The sequence below is a fragment of the Prinia subflava genome, chromosome 19 (assembly GCF_021018805.1).
Source record: "Prinia subflava isolate CZ2003 ecotype Zambia chromosome 19, Cam_Psub_1.2, whole genome shotgun sequence".
NCBI lineage: Eukaryota > Metazoa > Chordata > Aves > Passeriformes > Cisticolidae > Prinia > Prinia subflava.
The window spans coordinates 12,671,926-12,691,853 of NC_086265.1; the positions used below are offsets into that span (position 1 = coordinate 12,671,926).

Here is a 19,928-nt window from a genome sequence, read left to right on the forward strand (position 1 = left end):
TTCCAGCCTGGTGTGTATGTGAGGGAAAGGCCAAAGTCTTGCTGTGTGTTTTGGACAACTTGTGGGCCTGTGTCCTCTGGGATTTCCCAGGTGCTGTTCCACTGGGATTACTGGGGTGCCAGTACATCCATATTTCTCCACCAGGATCCCAGAAAAGCAGGGCTGTGTCCTGGGATCAGGATAGGGTCTCACTGTGATGGTTGTTCAGGTGGAGAGTTCATGGATCATGCTTTGAAATGAGCCTTGGCAGATCTTGGCAGGCTCCTGGTGTGTCTCCCTTTGCTGCCAGGGCACCGCATGGGGTCCCCCCGATGCCCAGGAGGACACTGGGGTGTGCAGAGCCTGGAGTGTCCTCAGTGCTGAGCTGGCGTGGAGCTGTCAGCTCTCCCTGCACTCAGCCGGGCTCTGTCGTGGCCGTGTCCTCACGGGCTGTGTCTCCTGTCCCCAGGTGAGCCACCACCCCCCGGCAGCCGCCCACCACGTGTACTCCAGGCGAGGGTGGACACTGTGGCAGGAGATCACCATCGCCAGCAAGTTCAGGGGCAAATACCTCTCCATCATGCCACTGGGTAGGTGATGGATTCCGGAATTACCTGGGATTGATGGGCCTTGCTCTGCTCATGCAAAACCCAGCACTTAAAGAAGCTGCTTCCTTAGCCTGTAGGAATTCCTTGGCATCACCTGGGGCTCAGAGAATCCCCTGGACTCATCTGGGATTCTGGGAATTCCTTGGGCTCACCTGGGGCTCAGAGAATTCCACCCCAAGCAATTAAGGAGCCCAGACTCGTACTCCTGATCCAATGATCCAACAATAACATGTCTGCTCTGGAAGTGGAAATGATGCCAGCTGCAAAGGCTCCTTTGCTTTCTGGAAGTATCCTGCTTGCCCAGGAATTGATTTCTCCTTCCATGATATTTAAAGTTAACTTGCTGTTTTAACCCTCTCCCTGCCAGTCAAGTGCAATAAGCTGCCTCCTTCCAGCATTTTATTTTCCTTTTGCCTGTCCCTGGGCTGGGCAGCATTCCCAGAGTGTTGCCACTGCCTGAATCAACCAGGCAGCACATTTCTGACCTGCTTTTAACATGACTGCTTCTGGCAGAGGGCAGAGGGCCTGGCAGGAGTTGGAACGTCCCTTCCTGGAGCAGACTGAGGCAGGGATGAATCCAGAGCCAGACCTGGCTGGGGGATGCAGGGAGGGCAGTGGCCCTGAGGATGAGCACAGTGCTGGGATGGTGGTGGGCTCTGGGAAACATCTGTCCCTGCTGAGCTCAGATCATTCCTCTCTCCACAGGCGCCATCCACCTGGAGTTCCACTCCAGTGGGAATCACTATGTCTGGAGAAAAGTCACCTCCACTGTGCACAACATCATCGTGGGCAAGCTCTGGATCGACCAGGTGGGTGAAGGGGCAGGTCCTGCCTGGCTCTGGGGGGCTGGAGGAGCACTGCCCTCCTCGGGCACGTGCTCCTGCCCCGATGGGAAGCTGTGCTTTCCTGCAGGGGTGGGAAAGGCTTCCTGGAGCCTCCCTGGCTCTCCCCGAGGCCAGCAGGTGGTGGGGGTGGCTGGTGTGGGGGGCAGCCACTGGTGCTGCTCTGCCCAGTGGTGATTGGTGCCTGCACTATAACTAACAGCTCCTCTGTCTCTCCCTGTGTGGTTCTGTGTCTTTTATCCAGTCTGGTGAAATAGAGATTGTTAACCATAAGTCCAAAGATAAATGCCAGCTGAAATTTACCCCCTACAGCTACTTCTCCAGGGATGTCCCCCGCAAGGTGAGTATCCAGCAGGGACTCTGCTCCTTCAGGGGTCAGACCTGGCTCTTGCAGTACCACTGGGATGAGCCCCAGCAGGGGCTGAGGGGCTGGTCAGGCACCTCTAACGTGGTCACCAGGGAGGGCTGGGTGCCACCTCTGTGTTCTGTGGTTTGGTATGTGCTGGAGCTGCAGCACTGAGACCTGGGAGGCTTTGGTGGGTTGGACACCCACCTGCAAGGTCCCAGGAGACACAACTCCACATCCAGCTGGGCACCTGGAGGCTGTGGTGTCCTTCTGGTGTCCCCAAACGCCACCAGAGCCGTGTCCCCCTGCCAGGTGACGGGGGTGGTGAGCGACGCCGACGGCAAAGCTCACTACGTCATGTCGGGCACGTGGGATGAGAAGATGGAGTGCTCCAAGATCGTCCACAGCAGCCACGGCAGCACCAGCACCGAGGGCAAGCAGAAAACTGTCTACCAGACACTGTCCCCAAAGGTCCTGTGGAGGAAGTACCCGCTCCCGTGAGTGCCTGGGGGTGGGGCAGCAGGATTGGGGTGGGGATGGGATTTCCCAGGGCTTATGGAATGGGAGGCTCATACGCCCAGGCCTGAGGGACTTGGGGGGCTCAGTGGCTTTTTCTGAGGTGGGAGAAGAGGTCCCTGCAAGGGGAGGGTGGCTTTGGGGACTCCTGTGGGTGGGTTTGGGGCACTTGAGGGGGCTGGTTGGGTTTTTGGGGCAGTGGGCTCTGGCAGGGAGGGCTGTTGGCTGCTTTGCCTTGCTGGTCATCGTGTCCCTGGCCCGCATGTCCCACCAGTCACGTTGTCCCCATGGAGACCAGTCCTCCCTTGGCCCTTGTGACCACAGCAGGACTGGGCTCAAATCAGTCTCTGAGCCCTGGGAGCACCAGCAGACACTCCCTGCTTTGGGGATATTCTCCTGGGGTGGGGACTGCTCCCTGGGCAGCCTGTTCTGATGCCTGACCACCCTTTCCAGGAAGGAATTTCCTTAATATCCAATCCAAAATGGCTGTCGTGCAACTTGAGGCCATTTCCACTCATCCCATCCCTTGTTCCCTGGGAGCACAGCCCGACCCCCTGGCTGTCCCCTCCTGTCAGGAGTTGTGCAGAGCCACAAGGTTCCCCCTGAGCCTCCTTTTCTCCAGGCTCAGCCCCTTTCCCAGCTCCCTCAGCCTCTCCTGGGGCTCCAGCCCCTTCCCAGCTCCGTTCCCTGCCCTGGACACGCTCCAGCCCCTGCAGGTCTCTCCTGCCAGGAGGGTCCCAGAGCTGCCCCAGCACTGGAGGTGCCCCAGCAGTGCCAGCACAGCAGGAGTGGCTCAGGGGCAGGGGGCTGTCCCTGAGGTACCCCAGCCCCCGTCCTGAGCAGGCTCTCTGCCCTCAGGGAGAACGCAGAGAACATGTATTTCTTCTCGGAGCTGGCACTGACGCTGAACGAGCCCGAGGAGCGCGTGGCGCCCACGGACAGCCGGCTGCGCCCCGACCAGCGGCTCATGGAGAGCGGCCGCTGGGACGAGGCCAACGTGGAGAAGCAGAGGCTGGAGGAGAAGCAGAGAGCCGTGCGCCGGCGCAGGGAGGCCGAGGCCGTGGAGGCCCTGGAGGAAGGTGAGGCGCTGCAGGATGGTTCAGGATGCAGGGACTGCGCTGCCCCTGCTGTGGGATGGTTGGGGGGACAGACCCTGCAAGGGGCGAGCAGCTCTGGGGGACCCTTGTGGGTGGGATTGGGGCACTTGTGGGGGCTGGTTGGGTTTTTGGGGCAGTGGGCTCTGGCAGGGAGGGCTGTTGGCTGCTTTGCCTTGCTGGTTATTGTGTCCCTGGCCAGCATGTCCCGCCAGTCACTTTGTCCCCTGGAGGCCAGTCCTCCCTTGGTCCTTGTGACCACAGCAGGGCTGGGTTTCAATCAGTCTGAGCTCTGGGAGCACCAGCAGACAGTCCTGGCTCTTGGGGCAGCTGTGGGAGCTGTGGGGTTGCAGGGTTCCGGGTGGAGAAGCCCTCCTGACCCCCGTTCTGCCCGGCCAGGGAAGGACTACGAGGGGTACATCCCGCTGTGGTTCGAGCGCAAGGTGGACGCCGTCACCGGGGAGCTGATCTGCGTCTACAAGGGCGGCTACTGGGAGGCCAAGGACAAGCAGGACTGGAGCGTGTGCCCCGACATCTTCTGAGCCCGCCGTGCTCCGGTGCCAGCCCGGGACATGGGCACGGCCCGAGGGACAGTGAGGACACGCCGGCAGCGTCCCGCAGGGCCGACAGAGCCAATACTGCAGAGATCCGAACAGGGATTCCAAACCTATTTTTTTATGCACTAATAAATAGCATCCTTTTTTTTTTTTTTTTTTTTTTTAAATGATGGCTTTTCCAGCGACTGCTTAGGAGTGAGGACACGTGGAGCTGGGTTGGGTTTAGGATGTTCATTGCTGTCAGGAGTTGCTGCCTATATCCTCCAGCGCCTCGGCTCCGGCGGCCGAGACGTCGACTTCCAAAGATGCCTGGGGTGTGGGAATGCCGTGCTTGTGTGAGCTCTTCTCTTTGCCATGTTTTTGTTTTTGGGACCCCATTTCTGTGTGGACCTTGTGGAATTATTTTTTTAAAAAAACAAATCCTGCTCCTGGTTCAGGTTTCCTTCACAGATGGACACGAACAACTCTGCTTGGGAAGCTGTGCCCAGGAGCCGTGGCGCTAGATCCCGGAGGCTCCTGGTGGTTCCACAGTCATCCCAGTAACACCAAGTAGGATATTTGAGCTGGTGACTTTGGGGTCTTTGACCTGGATTTTGTTTTTCTCGAGAGTATTGGAGGTGCTTCCCCACAGTCTGATGTGTTCAGGCAAAGCCTTGGCCTGTCTTTATTGTGTGGGAGTGGTTTGAGTGAGGTTTGCTTTGGTTTTCCTGCAACCACATCGAAGGGTGAAGTGGCCTCAGCGAGGCTGGGAATGCCAGGCCCGTGCAGTGAGGGGTTTTTATCCCAGTGCTGTCCCTGGCTCCGTGTCCCTGCTCCATATCCCTGCACATGGGGGCTGGGTCTGGATGCCGGCTTTTCCATTGCTGTCTCCCTGCTGAGCTGTGCCTGATGCTGGCTGGGAGAGGAGGGAAGAGGTGCCATGGGGAGAGGAGGGGAGAGATGCCGTGGTGCTGCTGGGATGGAGCCTTGGTCCTGCATCTCCCACCCCGTTCAGCCCAACAGGCCTGGCCACAGGCTGAGGCTGGCGGGTCCCTGCATCCCAGCACCTGCTCCTGGCTCCTGTCCCTCCTCCCTCATCCTGGGCTCTCCCTGCAGCAGCTCCAGTTGGACAGGGCAGGGAACCCCTCACCCCTCCTGGTGTCCCCCTGCCTGGCCCTGGATGCACGGGGAGAAGTGGAGCAAGCACTGCTGGTGACAGGTGAGGACCAGGGGTACCGAGGGGAAGCAGGAGGTGGCAGCATCCCAAAGATGGGATCTGCTGGGCCAGGGAGTAGCAGGAACACATGGAGACCTGCACTGGCCCTGCTGGATCCCATTTTTGCTGTCTCCTCTGGCTCTCCATCACATCACACTGACCCTGCCTCCCGGGCTGCCGAGCCGGGCCCGTCACACCCATGTGGAAGTTAATTAGCAATAACGAACCTTGAGGCAATGGTAACTGGAATATCCAGGCTGCACACGGGACACTTATGCAATCAGGTTCCTCATCCATCAGTCTCCTCCTGACCAGCTTCCAGCACTTCCACCCCTGTGATCCCCACACTGTACAGTCCCCACGGCCCTGGACGGCGTCACAGTGGTGCAGGGCAGCCCCCACTGCTCTCAGTGCACCTTTAATCTTATTTATTTGCTTCTAATTTATACATATATATATATAAATATATAAAATTATTTTGCTTAAATTTCTATGGTACACAATAGATGAAAAATGATGAAGACAGAAGTGTCTGTCTGAGTTTTTACAGCATGAGTACGATTCCCCTCAGCTCGTCCCCGAGCTCGGGTGATAGTGATGGAACGATTCCCATTGCAGGGAAGCAACGGTTTGCTCCAAAGCTGGATCCCGTGGCGTGGAAAAGGTGTTCCAGAGACATTCCCATCTGGAAACGATGTGTTTGGGGTTTGAGGAGCGGCACGAGGGATTCCTGGGAGTGGGGTGCTCCAAGCTGCTTCCCAGTGTCCCGAGAGTTGCAGCAGCTGCTCCGGAATGTTCACTCCTTCCTGGAGCTTTGCCCTGCCTCGGGAAAGCTGATCTCAAGTGATCCAGCCTGGGATTCAGCCTGTGGAGAGCTGCCCGTGTCCCAGCCCTGGGTGTCCTGCCTGGGAGGGGGAGGACACTCCCCACCGATCCCTGATGCCGCTGCCTTGGGCTGTGGCAGCACCAAAGTGTCCCGGGGGATTTGTCCCACGCGGGGCCCGAGCCAGGTCTGTAAAAGGGGCTGAAATGGAGCTCTTCAGAATGCCTTATTTTCCTTTTTGCTGTGTCAATGCAAGTGTCACCCGGGAGCCTGGAGCAGGGAGAAGCTCCAGCACAGGCTGTTCCCAGGCTGGACTGGGGTGTTCCCGGGCGGAGCAGAGCGGGAGTGGGATGCTGCTCCCCGAGTGCCGGCACCGAGGGTCCTGCTGGGCTCTGGGGTCCAGGGGGTGCCCTCTGCTGTGCCCCCATGGCCTCACCCGTCTGGGAACCCCCCTCACAGACCCTGCACAGCTCTGTGGAGTGCGGGGGAGCGTGAGGACCACCCCAACCCAGAAATCCCCCGGATTTTAGGCTAATGGAAAAAACTGCTCCATCTTCCAGAAATCATCTTATCAGCAGCACTTAACCAGAGCACCATCTCCTGGTCCTTCTGTTCCTCCTCGAGGATTTTAATGTCATTCCACTGTAAATGCTGTTGAATGTATTTTCTTTTTGAACAATAATATATTGTGAGTGATCCCTCTTCTCCTACACGGAAATAAAACTTGGATTCGGGAGTTTTAAAAGCCGTGGTGCTCAGGTGTCACTGGCTGCCCCGGGCTGCAGGTCCTGGAGGAGCTCTGGGTGTGAGGGGGGACAGGGACACGGGCTGGAGCATGGGGACGGATCCTGGAGGGTGCCACAGGAAGGAGAAGATCCAGGGAATGTTGCTCAGAGGAGGACGTTGCCCAAAGGACAGGGAAGTCCAGGGGAGCGGTGGTTCGGGGAAGGAGAAGGATTCGGGGGGAATTGCCAAGGGGAGGAGATGGTCCAGGCAGGGTGGCTGCAGGGGCAGGAGGGGAGGTGATCCAGAGGAGTTATCCAAGACAGGAGGTCCAGGGAAGCGGGAGCATGGAAGGAGATTATCTGGGAGCAACGGTTTGAAGGAGGAGAACCAGGGCAGGGTTTGCTCTGGGAGGGAGATGGGCCCGGAGAGGAGATCATGGCAGTGGAGATGTCCCAGGGGAAGATGGTAGCCCATGGGAGAACAGGAAATATGGGACAGCAAATGGGGCTTAGGAGAAGGTACCCAGGCACGGAGATTCCCCGGGGATGGTGGGGACGAGCTGCCCGGGGGACGCGGTGTGGGGCAGGAGCTGGCCCGGGGGAGCTGGGGGAGGGTCCGGGCAGGGGCTGCGGAGGCGGGTGGGGAATCCGGGCAGGCTGAGACCGGTCCCCGCGGGATGTTGCCAGGAGACAGGGACACACAGCCCTGCCCGTCCCGCTCCTGCCTCCTCGCTGCCGGCCCCAGGTGAGTCGGGGCTGCGGTGGGGGGACCCCGGCACTGCGCCCCTCGCGGTGCGCCCGGGGGGCTCCGGGCGCTGCGCACGGCGGTGGCCGCGGGCACCTGCAGCTCCCGAGCGCAGCTCCAGCCGGTGCCCTGGGATAAGGAAAAACAACCCCCGGCCCCATCACCCGCTGGCATCGCAGCTCCGGAGGGGGTCGGGCCAGGCCGGGCTGTGTCGGTCTCAGCACCTTCACCGAGCCCTGGAGCAGCGCGCCTGGAGCAGCGCACCTCTGCTCCGGCACGGGCTTGCCCCATCCCTTCCAGCGTGCAGCGGTTTGGGAGCACAGGGTGGTCCTGCCCTCCCTGGCCCCACTGGAGAAACCCCCTGGGGATTTCTGGCCCACCCCCAAGCGCTTTGAGACCCTCAGCACTTCTTTCCCCCTCTCTGCAGCCCTGGGCCCCGGGGTTTTCAGGATCCTGGATCTGGACTCTGCTGATGCCCGGCAAATCCAGGTATGGGCTGTGGGAAGGGGGTCTCCTTTGCGGGGCTCCTTTGCGGGGTTGCAAACGCAGCACCAGCACTGGGATGCTCCTGCCTTGTCCCCCCCGGTGAACACATCTGGCAGTGCCCCATTCCCTGTTCCACTCCCTGCAGCAGCCAGGTGTGGCTGTGCCGAGCACTGGTGGCAGTGGGGACCATCCTCCCCTGCAGTGTCCTGGGATGGCCGGTGAGTGGGGACGGGGCACTTCAGCCCTTCTTAGCCCTGCTCAGCCCCCAGCCCCCTCTGCCAGTTGTCCTGCAGAGCAAAGCCTGGCTGGGAATGATGATGGAGCAGAGGTTCAGGGAGCTGGGAAGGGGCTGGAGCCCCAGGAGAGGCTGAGGGAGCTGGAAAAGGGGCTGAGCCTGGAGAAAAGGAGGCTCAGGGGGAACCTTGTGGCTCTGCACAGCTCCTGACAGGAGGGGACAGCCGGGGGGGTCGGGCTGTGCTCCCAGGGAACAGGGACAGAACAAGGGGAATTGGCCTCAAGTTATGCTGGGAAGATTTTGATTGGACATTAGAGAAAATTTCTTCCTGGGAAGAGGTGACAGCATCCCTGCCCCATCCTGGATGCTGCCAGCCCCTTCCTGGCACTGCCCTCCTGCCAAGCTGTGCCCTGGCAGCATCAATGTCAAAAATTACCCTGGTTTAAAATGAAAACAAGGATGATATTGTGGCTTTTCCTACTGGAAGCAGTGGAGGATCTCGCAGGAGAGGGTGGGATGTGTTCAGTGTCGGGACTTTGGTGCACCCTAAGTGCTCCTTGCTAAGAACAGGAGTTGCCAGCCCCTGCAAGGTGGTTCAAGTCCAGCAGGATGGGATGGCTCCTTCCCATTGGGGTTGGCTCATAGCTCTGCTGTCCCCCACAGAGCCGGCAGGACGTGGTGCCGGGTGTGCCCAGGGTGACAGCCCTGTGCCATGGGAAGAGGAGCACTCCTGGCCTCAGCTCCTGGGCTCCCGGCCCAGCCCGGGCCACTGCAGCAGCTCCAGCTCCGTCTGCACCGAGGACTTTGCTGCCAGATTTTGGGAGGGAATGGTGGAGACCCTGCTGGGCCAGCAGGAGCCTGCTGGGGCTGTCCCTGGGGAAGGAGCTCACCCTGGGCAGGATGAGTCCGTGTTCCCCACAGGGAGGAGCCTGCACATGCGGCCACAGCCAGCCACGGAGCTGGGCAGAGCCCCCCGGCAGGACAGGCCTCCATCCCGGAGCAGGAGGGAGAGCCTGGAGTCCCTGGGAGCGAGGATCTCCCACCTGAGCCGGAGCCATGGGGGGGTGGCCTGGGGGGCCCCCTGGCCATCCCCCCCTGCCCAGCCAGCCCTGGGCCACAGGGACTCTCCCCGTGGGGACCTGCTGGCCGTGGCCTTGCCTGGGCATTCCTGGAGAACTCCAGGGCTCTCTGCTGGCAGGAGCAGGGCTGGGGCAAGGACAGGCTCTCCTGGGAGCAGTTTTCCTAGGGCCAGCAGTGCCAGGACCAGGGGACATCCCAACCTGGGCATGAGGCGACAGGAGCCACCAGCTCTCTGGGGACATGGAGGGAATGTCACCTTCACTGTGGATGGCATGGACAGGGAAGGAGCAGACAGCAGCAGGCGTGAGTCCAGGCTGGCCATGGGGCACTGGGAGGCGCTGGAGGGGGGTGCAGGGCTGGGACAAGCAGGGGAAGGGACATGGCAGGGCCACGGACACGGTGGCAGGGATCAGCCCCTGTTGCCTGCGGGGTTTCTGTGGGTGTGTGGGGCCCCCTCTCCTAAATGCTGTTTTCCCTGCAGGTGCTGGCACAGCCGTGGCAGCCCCTGGGCAATGGAGGTCACCTGTGTCCCCAGGGCTGCGTGGGGGGCTGCCCTGCAAGGTACAGGTCTGGGGTCTGGGGTCTGGGGTTTGGGGTCTGGGGTTTGGGCTCTGCCATGGGCACAGCCCTGGCTGGGGCAGGATGTATTGGTGGGGCAGGGATGGATGCAGGGATGCTCCTGGCTCTGCTTCCTGCTGGGATCTGCAGAGCAGCGGGATGTGGCCAGGACACCCAGCTTGGCCCTGGTGCTTGTGTGCCACGTGGTGGCCATGGAAATGCACGAGGAAATGCCATGGAAAAGGGGCAGATGGGTTTGTGACCCCGATCCCCATGCCAGGGGCAGGCGGTGCCACTGCACTGGTCCCTGCGAAGGAGCCAGGGGGACACACGGGAGCTGGGAGCTGGTGCCAAGCCTTGGAGCCAAGGGGACACAGCCAGGTACGGGACTCCAGGGATGGCTCCTGCCCCAGAGCAGAGGGTGGCACTGGAAGCCCAAGAGGGGTTGGGCACCCTGAGGGCAGAGCTGGGCTGTGGCGTGACTGGGGATGGGGGTGTCCCTGGCACAGGGCTGGCCTGGCACTGCTGGGACACACCTGGGACACCCCTCACCGGTGCCACACGGACCTGCAGAGGATGGTGAGGTGACCTCGAGATGGCCCAAGCAGGGGCTGGCCTGGCACTGCTGCAGGTGGCAGGGACAGGCTGGGGGGCCTGTGCTGGCCACAGCCATGGCTCTGCTTTGCTTCTCCTGGGTGTGGTGGGAGGGCCAGAGCCGACTCCTGGAAGAGGCAAAGATGCGGGAATGGGAAAAGAGGGGATTTTCCAGTCTTGGCAGGGACAGGGAGCCTGCGTGGAGCAGGAGCAGCTGGACAAGGAGAAAAGGCAAACAGCAACTTCACAAGAAGAGAAACTGGAGCTGCTGGAGGTCAGCGCACTCCCGGTTTTCCAGAGGGGCCAAGATCGCACCGGAGGGGCCATGGGAAGGAGCACACTCACCACACCCCTGTCAGCAGCCCAGCCCCTTTTCCAGCCACGCACATCCCATGGGAAACGTTCCGTGCTGCCCAAATCCCTGGAGAGCCAAACTGGATTCATCCGCGGGGAGGTTTCCTTGAGGGACTGAGGCTCTTAGGAGAAGAATTTGTTGGGAAAACCTCCCCTGTGGCTGTAGGCAGACTGGGGTGAGTCTGCAGGTCAGCAGAGCCCTGGAGAGCCCGGCAGAGGCAGGGAGAGCTGGAATTTTGGGCAGGGCAGAGAAGCGGGCAGGGCTTGAGGCCGGGGTGAGAATTCCTGGCACTGACCCACCCCACCTCAGCTGGTTTCCAATGGGCATCGAGGCTATGGCAGTGCCACCCCGGCCTGGGCATCCTGCCTGGACACTGCCCTCGGGAAGAGCCCTCCCGGGGCTGGAGGGGCCCGGGGCAGCCAAGGCTGACCCGGTTCTGCTGCAGAGGCTGCGGGAGCTGCAGCGGGACAGCCGCTCCCTCCTGCAGCAGCGGCTGCGGGTGCTGCACCGGCTGCACGGGCTGCTCCAGAGGGACAAGGAGGAGACGCTGCGGCAGCTCCGGGAGGCCCTGGAGCAGGTCAGGGAAGGGCGGAGGGAAGGCGGGGATGTGGGCAGGACACACCCGCAGCTGTGGCCCCCGCAGGGAGGGGTCAGCCAGGGGGGCACCGCAGCCCAGATGTGCTGCTCCTCGGAGGCCTCTGAGGTTTTGTCCCCGCCGGGAGGGGGCACACTGATGTCGGGGGCCTGGACTGCGCTGGGGGTGGCTCGGGGCACAGAGGAGCCCCCCCCGGGTGTTTCTGTTTTTGTTCTGCTCCCGCCAAACCTCTGCTCAGCCCCGGGGCTCCTGGTGTGCCCGGGAAGCTCCGACCTGGCTCCAGAGCTTTGCCGGGAGAGGCTGAGCGGGCTCGGGGGGCAGAGCTGGCGCTGCCCTGATCCCGCTCTCCCCGCTCCTCCAGGATCGGCCCGGCACGAGCGTCCTGCGGGAGCATCTCCCGAGCCGCCCGCGGGGCCCGGCGGGGCCGGGGCGGGCTGGGGGCTCCCCGCCCGTGGGGACCCCCCCGCTGGCCCCGTGGGGACACGGCCCCCGCCCCGGCAGTGCCGCGGGAGCGGGGCCCTCTCCGGCAGCGCTCGGGTGGGTGGCAGGAGCTGCCCAGGGACACAGGGGGGTCCCACTCGTGCCACCCTCCCTGCCTCCCTCCCTGTCCCCTCCAGCTCATCCCTGCCCTCCCCCAGCCGCGCTCTCCACGTCCTGCGGGGGCTCCGGCAGCAGATCCAGCGGCGCCTCGGGCAATGGCAGAGGGTGCAGGGAGCCCTGGGAGCCGCCGGACAGAGCCAGGAGGTGATTTGGGGTTGGGAGGAAGGACAGGGGGCCCGTGACAGCATCAGCCCTTGGGGGAGCCCACGCTCCTCCTCGGAGCGCTCACTTGGGAGCGCAGGGCTGTCCGCCCGTCCCCAGCCCCGCGGGGCGGCGGGGAGCGGTGCCAGCCGCGTTTCTGTGCCCCCGCAGGAGGGGCAGCAGCCAGAGAAGGCTCCAGGAGCCCCCAGGGCGCCTCCGATGCGGGTGAATGCCCCAGGTCCTGCTCCGAGGCTGCGCTGGGGTTCAGGTGGGTTGGGGGGGTCTCAGGGGGTCTCAGAGAGCCTCGGGGACCCCCAGATCACCTGCAGGGGCTCCGTGTCAGCACAGTGTGGTGAAATGCCCATCAGGTGACACGGATGTGTGTCTGCACCTGGAGCCCAGAGGAGCCAGGAATGTGCGCAGGATGCTCCTGGAGCTCCCAAACCTGGCTGACCGGACCTTTCTCTCTCTTGTGCAGGACACAGGGAAGGTCCCCCCGCGCCCCCTCCCTGCCCCTGAGCTCCATCCCGCGCCCCGGTCAGGAGCTGCGGCTGGGGAGGGCACGGAGCCCGCCTGCCCTGGGGGCACCGCCGGGCTCCGGGGGGACCCAGCAGGGCCGGGGGCAGCCTGGCGAGGGGACCTCCCCTCTGCCACAGCCCCGGCGCTGAGCCAGCGAAGGGAGAGGGACAGAGCTCCACCACGGAGCACAATTCCTGGTGGGAACAGCCCTGCAGTGGGGCTGGTGACCTCAGGCAGCTCCCAGCACCATCAACCGTGCCACGGCACCAGTGACCCCTGAGGGAATCGGGTGGGATGGCCACGGAATCCCGGGAATCCTCTCCAGAGCCTGCCTGAGTCAGGCACGGGGCTCCCACATCTCCTTCCCATCCTGCAGCTCCTCCTCTGCTCAGTCTCCATCTCCCACCCTGGGATGGAACCAGGGGCAGGTTGGAGGTGACAATTCCTTTTCTGCTCCACCATGAGGACACCGGTTGGATATCTGGGAAAAAATCCAAGCTGAAAAGGCAATTAAACACCGGCACAGGCTGCCTGGGGCAGTGGTGGAATCACCATCCCTGGAAGTGTCCAAAAATGGGTCCATGAGGTGCCTTGGGATGGGGTTTAGTGGGATTTGGTCAAAGGTTGGACTTGGTGATCTTGGAGCTCTTTTCCAACCTTAATGATTCCATGATTCTGAGTTTTCTCCCTGGACACCGAGGTCCCAGTTCTGGAATTACAATAGGTGGAACAAATCTCCTGCAAGTTCCTTAAGAAGCACCATGAGGTTGTGACAGATCCTGGAACCCTTGGACAAGTGGGATCTGCCCTTGGAGCCAAGCTGAGATTGCTGACCCTGAGACAGAGAGGTTTAATGGAAAAAACCCAAGGGAATTGTTCTGTCTGGATGCTTTAATTTAATTTGGACAAGGAAAAACCCATTCTTCCCTCTCGGCACATCTCCTTGGGAAGTGCTGGTTTAATCTGCAGAACATCCAAGGAAAGTTTCTTCACGTGAAAAGGGGAAAATTTCTTGCAGGATTTTATTGCTGTGCCTTGTTCCAGGGGGAGGGAAGGGATGAGGATTGAAATATCTGTGTGCTCTCTTTCCAATGAAAATAAAAGTGGGTTTTATTATGTTTCTCTGCAATGTGAGATCAGGGAAAATCTGGAATCCCTCAGGAGGGATTCCAGTCCCTGGCTGAAGTTCAGGATTTATGATTTTCCTTTTAACTTTCACAACCAGAACAGTGCCACAAACACATTTTCATACAGAGCTTTTAATCAAACCCCAAATGTTTGCAAGGCTCTGGGGATGTCTCTGCCAGCCTCAGGGTTCCTGGACATGTGGGTGACACCAAGGGGCATAAAACTGATCCTTCCTCAGAAGACTGGTAGAGAAATGTCTCCCAAATCCCTAAATGGTCGCAGCCAGGACTTCATCCTGGGGGATTTCCCGCCTTGTCCGAGCCCCAGGTGTTCCCTGTGATGTCCCAGAGCCAGGGAATGCTGGGGGCACCACTGGGGGTGCAGTCTGGGGTGGTGGGGTAGTGACCCAGAGCTGGGGTGCAGGGCCCCAAACACTGCAGGGCCCCACTGTTGGGGTGCAGGGTCCCAGAGAGTGCAGGCATCCAGTCTGGGGGGCAGAGACCCAGTTTGGGCCTGTAGGGTCCCAGTGTAGGGATACAGGGTTCCAGGGTTGGGGTGCAGGGTTCCAGGCAGGGGTGGGTGTCCAATTTTAGGGTGCAGAGTCCCAGTGCTGGTGCCATGTGCAGGGTCCTGGATCCTTTGGAGCCTTCCCACTGTCACAAGAACCTGAAATTATTCCCCAGGGAAAAAAAAAAACCCAACCAAAAAAAACCCCAAAAAACAAACCACAAAAACCAAAACAAACAGAAAGAACAGAAAGGATGTTATTTAATGGAGGTCTTTGGTTTGGTTCGATTCTGGAGTGGGATGTGTCCTTTCCAACGGGAAGTGGGCTGGGAATGGTCTTGGGATGGAGTTTTACAGCCCTGAGGTTCTGTTGGGATTTTGGAATCAATGGAACACTCTCCTGGGAGGAACCTCTAGAGGAGCTGTGAGGCAGCAGATGGAGTCAGACTTCTAAAAATATCCATGAATTCACCTTTCCCCCCAGTTTTTGACCTTTTTTCCTATCCTGGGGTGCAGCTGGAATGTGCTGAGCACAGACACCTGCAGCCACTGCCTTGCTCTGGAGCCATCCAGAGGATCCCAGGGGTTGCTTTGCTCCCTGGCCAAGGGAAATGTTGCTGATGCTGTTAAAGGTTCTGAAGTGCAGAACTGGGAACTCCTCACCCTCTGCTCTGGAGCCAGGCTGGCAGAGCTGGGGGTGCTCAACTGGAGAACAGAAGGCTCCAGGGAGAGCTCAGAGCCCCTGCCAGGCCCTAAAGGGGCTCCAGGAGAGCTGGAGAGGGACTGGGGACAAGGGATGGAGGGACAGGACACAGGGAGTGGCTTCCACTGCCAGAGGGCAGGGCTGGATGGGAGATTGGGAAGGAATTGTTCCCTGGGAGGGTGGGCAGGCCCTGGCACAGGGTGCCCAGAGCAGCTGTGGCTGCCCCTGGATCCCTGGCAGTGCCCAAGGCCAGGTTGGACATTGGGGATTGGAGCAGCCTCATAAGGCTCAAATGAAAATGAACCTCCCTAATTCCCACTTTTCCCGGGCAATCCTGGACAATCACCTCCATTCCTTGGATGGTGATGATGAACTCCAGCCATGCCAGAGGGAGCAGGGTGGGTTTAGGGAGGACCACCTGCTGCTTAATTCCTGCCATTCCAAGGCAGTATCAGCCTGGAAAAGATGTTTTTATTCTCCTGGTTAATTATTGCCCACAGTAATGAGGGTGCAGCAGTGCTGAACTAAAGGTACATTTGCTGTCCTCCTAATTCCAGCAATTCCTGTAGGATGCTGCTCCAGCAGACCATTTATTCCCATTTTAAGGCATTTGGTAACTAAACCCCTCTGAAAGCCACAAGAGGCAGTGCGTGTTTTGCTTCACAGGGTAGCTCTGCTTGGAAGGGGATTTTGGTGGTCCCTCAGCAAAAATTCCCACCCAGCCTGGAGAATTCCGCTCCTTGCACTCCTCAGGCTGCCCATCCCCAGGGAGCTCTGCTCCATCAGGGCTGTGTTTTGTTGGAATCCCATCATTTCCATGGAATGGCTGGGAATGCCGCTCAGTCCTCGTCCATTATTGCCCATTAAGCAGGGCCAATTCATTCTCATAATTTGGTGTAATAAATTTATTAGATGCATTTTGCATCAAACATCCCCTGTGATCATTTATGGCCCTGGCAGCCAGGTGTTGGGGTTTTCCTCTCATTCCCACTCTCTGTGGATACTCCCAGCTAACTGTGCCTGTGGGGAGAAATTCCCAACTTTCCTGGGAAACTTGGAGCTGTGAGGGTGGAAATTTGCCTGAAATTTGGCTGATTCTGGAAGTGCTGCCCATCCCTGGAAGTGCCCAAGGCCAGCTTGGATTTGGCTTGGAGCAGCCTGGGACAGTGGAAGGGGGGAGAATGGGATGGGATTGAGGGCCTCTCCTCAGGATTGTTCTTTCACCCCTTGTGAAAAGAGAATAAGAGAAAAAACCCAAAGCAAACCCACCCACTCAAGCAGGAGCAAAGAAAATATTTTTCTGCTTGGGCGGTGTGAGAAACTGGATGGAAAATTGGATGGAAAAAGGGAATAAAAATGAAAGGAAACCACTGAAATCACACAGAAGAAGATGGAAAATGATGGGAAAGAAATGAGAAAAACGAAAAGCAATATCTGCCACCATTTTGTCAGGGGATAAATGATAAGAAAGGAGATGAAAATTTTGCTGCCCTGCTGGGATTGAGGATTTTGATAGTCAGGGAGCAGCAGAGCAGGGAAATGGCCCCACTTCCCAATCCCAGAGGGAAGGAATAGGGGAAAAATCCCTTCTCTTTTCCCACAGGAAAAAGTAAAGGGAAAAAAAAAAAAAGGTAAAATCTGGTGAAAGAAACTTTTCCACACTTTACTGAAAAAAGGGGGAAAGTCTGAAGAAGATGAGGGGGAAAAAAAGGAGAATCAATTAAAACAACTGGAAATAAGAGAAAATTCATTTCATGGAACTTGGAGAGCAAGGTCTCCCTTACAGCAACACTGACACAAACCCAGGAAACACGGCTGGGTTTGAGCAGGACTGGGAGAAATCCGGGAGTGAGCAATGGAAAAGCCAAGCAGGGAGGGGCTGGGAGAGTGGGAGGTGCTTGGAGCCAACAAATGGAGCAGTTTGGGAGGTCCTGGTGCCTCTCCCTTCTCAAAGCAGGGCCTTACACACGGATTGCAATGAGCTGATCCACCTTCATCTCCCTTCCATGGAAAGGGATTTCGGATTCTGTAGGATCCTGAGCTGTTCTGTGGTGTTGGAATGTCTACCAGTGCCTCAGTTTGCACGTCCCAAGCCCCTGAGCTGGTTTGAACTGGGAATGTTGGCACATGGAGCTGGTTCCTGGCACAAGGAATGGCCTGAGGGGAAATGGTTTAATTCTACTCAAGGATTGAACTTTTCTAATTTATTTATTCCTGTTTCTTCCCTTTTTTCTTTTTCCTCCTGCTCACCTGGAAAACAGAAGGCTCCAGGGAGAGCTCAGAGCCCCCTCCAGGGCCTAAAGGGGTTCCAGGAGAGCTGGAGAGGGACTGGGGACAAGGGATGGAGGGACAGGACACACGGAACGGCTTCCACTGCCAGAGGGCAGGGCTGGATGGGATATTGGGCAGGAATTGTTCCCTGTGAGGGTGGGCAGGCCCTGGCACAGGGTGCCCAGAGCAGCTGTGGCTGCCCCTGGATCCCTGGCAGTGCCCAAGGCCAGGCTGGGGTGGGACTGGATGGGATTTAAGGTCCCTTCCCACCCAAACCATTCCATGAAATCCTGGAGAATTCCTGGTGCTCCCTGGACAAAGGTCAGCAAATTGTAGCATCTGCCAAATCTTTTCAAGATGTGGGATGCTCACAGAAGGCAGAGCTGTGGAATTGACATCAGGAATCACAGCCTGAGCACCTTTGGGCGTTTTGGGGAGAATTTGGGGGTGTTTGGGGAGGGGTCTCACTCTAAGGCTCAGGGCAGCACCTTTTGTGTGCTGTTGATTTGTAGGAGCTCCCATTTGTGGGAAAAAAATGGTTTATTACTTTTTTTTTTTTTTTAATCCAATTCCCTGCAGGAGCTGCATCCAATGGGTGTTGGAATTACTCAGAGCTCCTGTTTAAATTAGAACCCTGGAAAATATGGCAATTAGGGAAGGAGTCAGAACAGCTCTGCAGTCACTGAACACTGCACTGGAGCTGCAGCTGCAGCCTCAGAGCCCAAACCGAGTCCCAGACAGGCAGAAAATTCCCATAACAGCATCCTGTGGCTTTTTCTTTCCCATGGCCACACACAGAGGATCCATCCTGCCTAAAATTAGTGGGATCGGGGCTAAAAGCAAGGTCGGCATGGGGCTGGGCATTAAATCTCTGCACAGTTTGCAGGTGAGAGTGGTGGTACCTTGTGCTCATCCCAGGGGTGAAGGGGAAGCTTTTCCCTGGCGGTATTCCCGAGGAGCAGGGAGCAGCCCCAGCTCTGCAGGGATGCTCGGCCCCGCTAGATGGCAACTGCGCCCTGCACAACGCGGCTCGGCCCGAGCGCTCGGGAAACGCGAACGGAGTAAAACCGCAGCGGCTCCCGCAGCCCTGGACACTCGGAGGGTTCCCTCCTCCGAAAGCTGCGGGTACAGATGTGCAGGGCGGCGGCACCTCTGGGTGCGGCGGAGCGGCTTTGAGCAGGGATGGAGCGTTCCCTGCTGGGAGCTCCCAAAGGTGCCGGCCTCCTTTCCCTGTGGAGGCTGCGCTTCCCAAGCGCTGCCTGGGGCATTTCTGTCAGCCTGAGCCAGGGGTCTCTGTAAGAGCGTGGAGTGGAGGAATGGCCCTTCCGTGTCTGAGATCCAGGCCTTGGATGAAACACCCTAAAGCCAAAGCCTTGCCTGGGGCTTGTCGTAGAATCATGGAATATTCTGAGCTGGAAAAGACCCCCAGGGATCATCCAGCCCCTGGCCCTGCCCAGACCCCCAACAACCCCACCCTGGGCATCCCTGGCAACGCTGTCCAAAGGCTCCTGGAGCTGTGGCAGCCTCGGGGCCGTGCCCATTCCCTGGGGAGCCTGGGCAGTGCTGGACATCCGTGACCCACAAAGGAGGGATAAGGAACAGTTTTCCCTTTTTCCTGGTGTTTCCCTGGGCAGGTCTCTCCCCATTCACCGCTTCCAACAGAGCAGCTTTGCCCCACTCTCAGGTGGGTTTGAGCAGAGCAGATCTATCCCAGAGCAAATTCTCCATCCCAGGGAAACTCCACATGGATTTTCCCCACACAGCCAAAGCAATGTGAGGAAAAAGTCTCCTTCATAATCCAGGAGGTTTCCGTGTCCAGCCTCACTGGGAGTTTTAGAGCAGGACACATTCCTGTCCTTCATGTTCATCCTTGTTGGCACCTCTTGGATCACTGCTGCTGGACAGAGGCTGCTTTAACCCAGCCCAGCCCTGCTTGGAGTCAAAGGCAGCAGCAGGAAGAGGGAATTGCACCCGATCCTCTATGACTGTCATTCCTACAACACAGGGAAGCGTTTCCCTGGGATGTTTCCTCTTCCAGAGGCACAGGGCATTGCTGGCTCCTGTGCACCTGGAAAAAGGGAAAAATGGGGCTGGAAAAGAGTTAAACACTCCAGGTATGAATCCTGACCCTCACTGGCACTCGGGGGTTGGCCACTCACGGAGCCCAAGGAGAAACCTGAGGCTGCTCCAGAGCAGGGGGAGGGAGCACCAAAGGAGCAGTGGCACCTTCAGTGACGGTGACACAGTGACCGGAATGTTAATGCTGCCAGAGCTCCCTCTCCCAGCTAGGAAGTGCTTCTAACAGCACGGCAAATCCAATTCCTGCTGGGTACAAACTCCAGCAAACAGCCAAAGCCTCGCTGAAATGCTCAACAAGGCTGGAATTGAATTCGAGCTGTGGGAGACAGGGAGCAGCTCCGAGCTGGGAGGGGCTGGAGGAATGTAAGCTTGGGACAGGGGCAGGGGGATTTGGGGAGCACAACTGAGGCTCCTGGAGGAGGAGAAAGGGATGGAGGAGAATATGGATCTGCCTGGGGGAGAGCACGGGGATGTGGGGGAAACTGAAGCTGGGTCTGCCTCATCCCTGGAAGTGGCCAAGGCCAGGGATCATTTGGCCATTTGGCCACTGCTGCCTCCTGCCTCCAGCCTTGTCTGGTGAGAAGCACACGGAATTATAGAAACATGGAATGGTTTGGGTGGAAAGGGACCCTAAAACCCCTCCAGTG

At 58.9% G+C, this 19,928-nt stretch overlaps 2 protein-coding genes across 25 annotated transcripts in view; both read left to right on the forward strand.

Moving 5' to 3' along the window:
* OSBP2 (oxysterol binding protein 2) overlaps positions 1 to 6,705 on the forward strand; it is a 94,181-nt gene extending 87,476 nt beyond the window's left edge. For all 6 annotated transcript variants that reach the window (XM_063416442.1, XM_063416443.1, XM_063416444.1 and 3 more), the window contains 6 exons: positions 449 to 569; positions 1,293 to 1,396; positions 1,674 to 1,769; positions 2,088 to 2,272; positions 3,150 to 3,370; positions 3,785 to 6,705. In XM_063416442.1, the coding sequence (XP_063272512.1) occupies positions 449 to 569; positions 1,293 to 1,396; positions 1,674 to 1,769; positions 2,088 to 2,272; positions 3,150 to 3,370; positions 3,785 to 3,927 (870 nt within the window). In that variant the 3' untranslated portion in view covers positions 3,928 to 6,705. The remainder of the gene's footprint in view (positions 1 to 448; positions 570 to 1,292; positions 1,397 to 1,673; positions 1,770 to 2,087; positions 2,273 to 3,149; positions 3,371 to 3,784) is intronic.
* Positions 6,706 to 7,216: 511 nt separating this feature from the next.
* Positions 7,217 to 13,709, forward strand: LOC134560112 (collagen alpha-2(I) chain-like). 19 transcript variants are annotated; one of them, XM_063415718.1, is made up of 13 exons: positions 7,217 to 7,430; positions 7,858 to 7,919; positions 8,062 to 8,134; positions 8,815 to 9,534; positions 9,713 to 9,792; positions 10,070 to 10,170; positions 10,299 to 10,368; positions 10,559 to 10,657; positions 11,184 to 11,315; positions 11,695 to 11,870; positions 11,951 to 12,077; positions 12,246 to 12,342; positions 12,443 to 13,709. In XM_063415718.1, exons 1-13 carry the CDS (start codon positions 7,232 to 7,234, stop codon positions 12,871 to 12,873), a joined length of 2,367 nt encoding a protein of 788 aa, XP_063271788.1. In that variant the 5' UTR covers positions 7,217 to 7,231; the 3' UTR covers positions 12,874 to 13,709. The 19 variants fall into 19 exon arrangements, with proteins under 19 accessions (XP_063271788.1, XP_063271790.1, XP_063271789.1 ...); XM_063415720.1 differs by having other exon boundaries at positions 11,972 to 12,077; XM_063415719.1 differs by having other exon boundaries at positions 8,065 to 8,134.
* The last annotated feature ends 6,219 nt before the right edge of the window (positions 13,710 to 19,928 follow it).

Coding starts and splice junctions, on each gene's coding strand:
- LOC134560112 (XM_063415718.1), top strand. CDS start 7,232: ATGGTGGGGACGAGCTGCCCGGGGGACGCGGTGTGGGGCAGGAGCTGG. Junction 9,793..10,069: donor GTGGGGGGCTGCCCTGCAAG/GTACAGGTCTGG, acceptor TCCCCATGCCAG/GGGCAGGCGGTGCCACTGCA. Junction 10,658..11,183: donor AGAAACTGGAGCTGCTGGAG/GTCAGCGCACTC, acceptor GTTCTGCTGCAG/AGGCTGCGGGAGCTGCAGCG.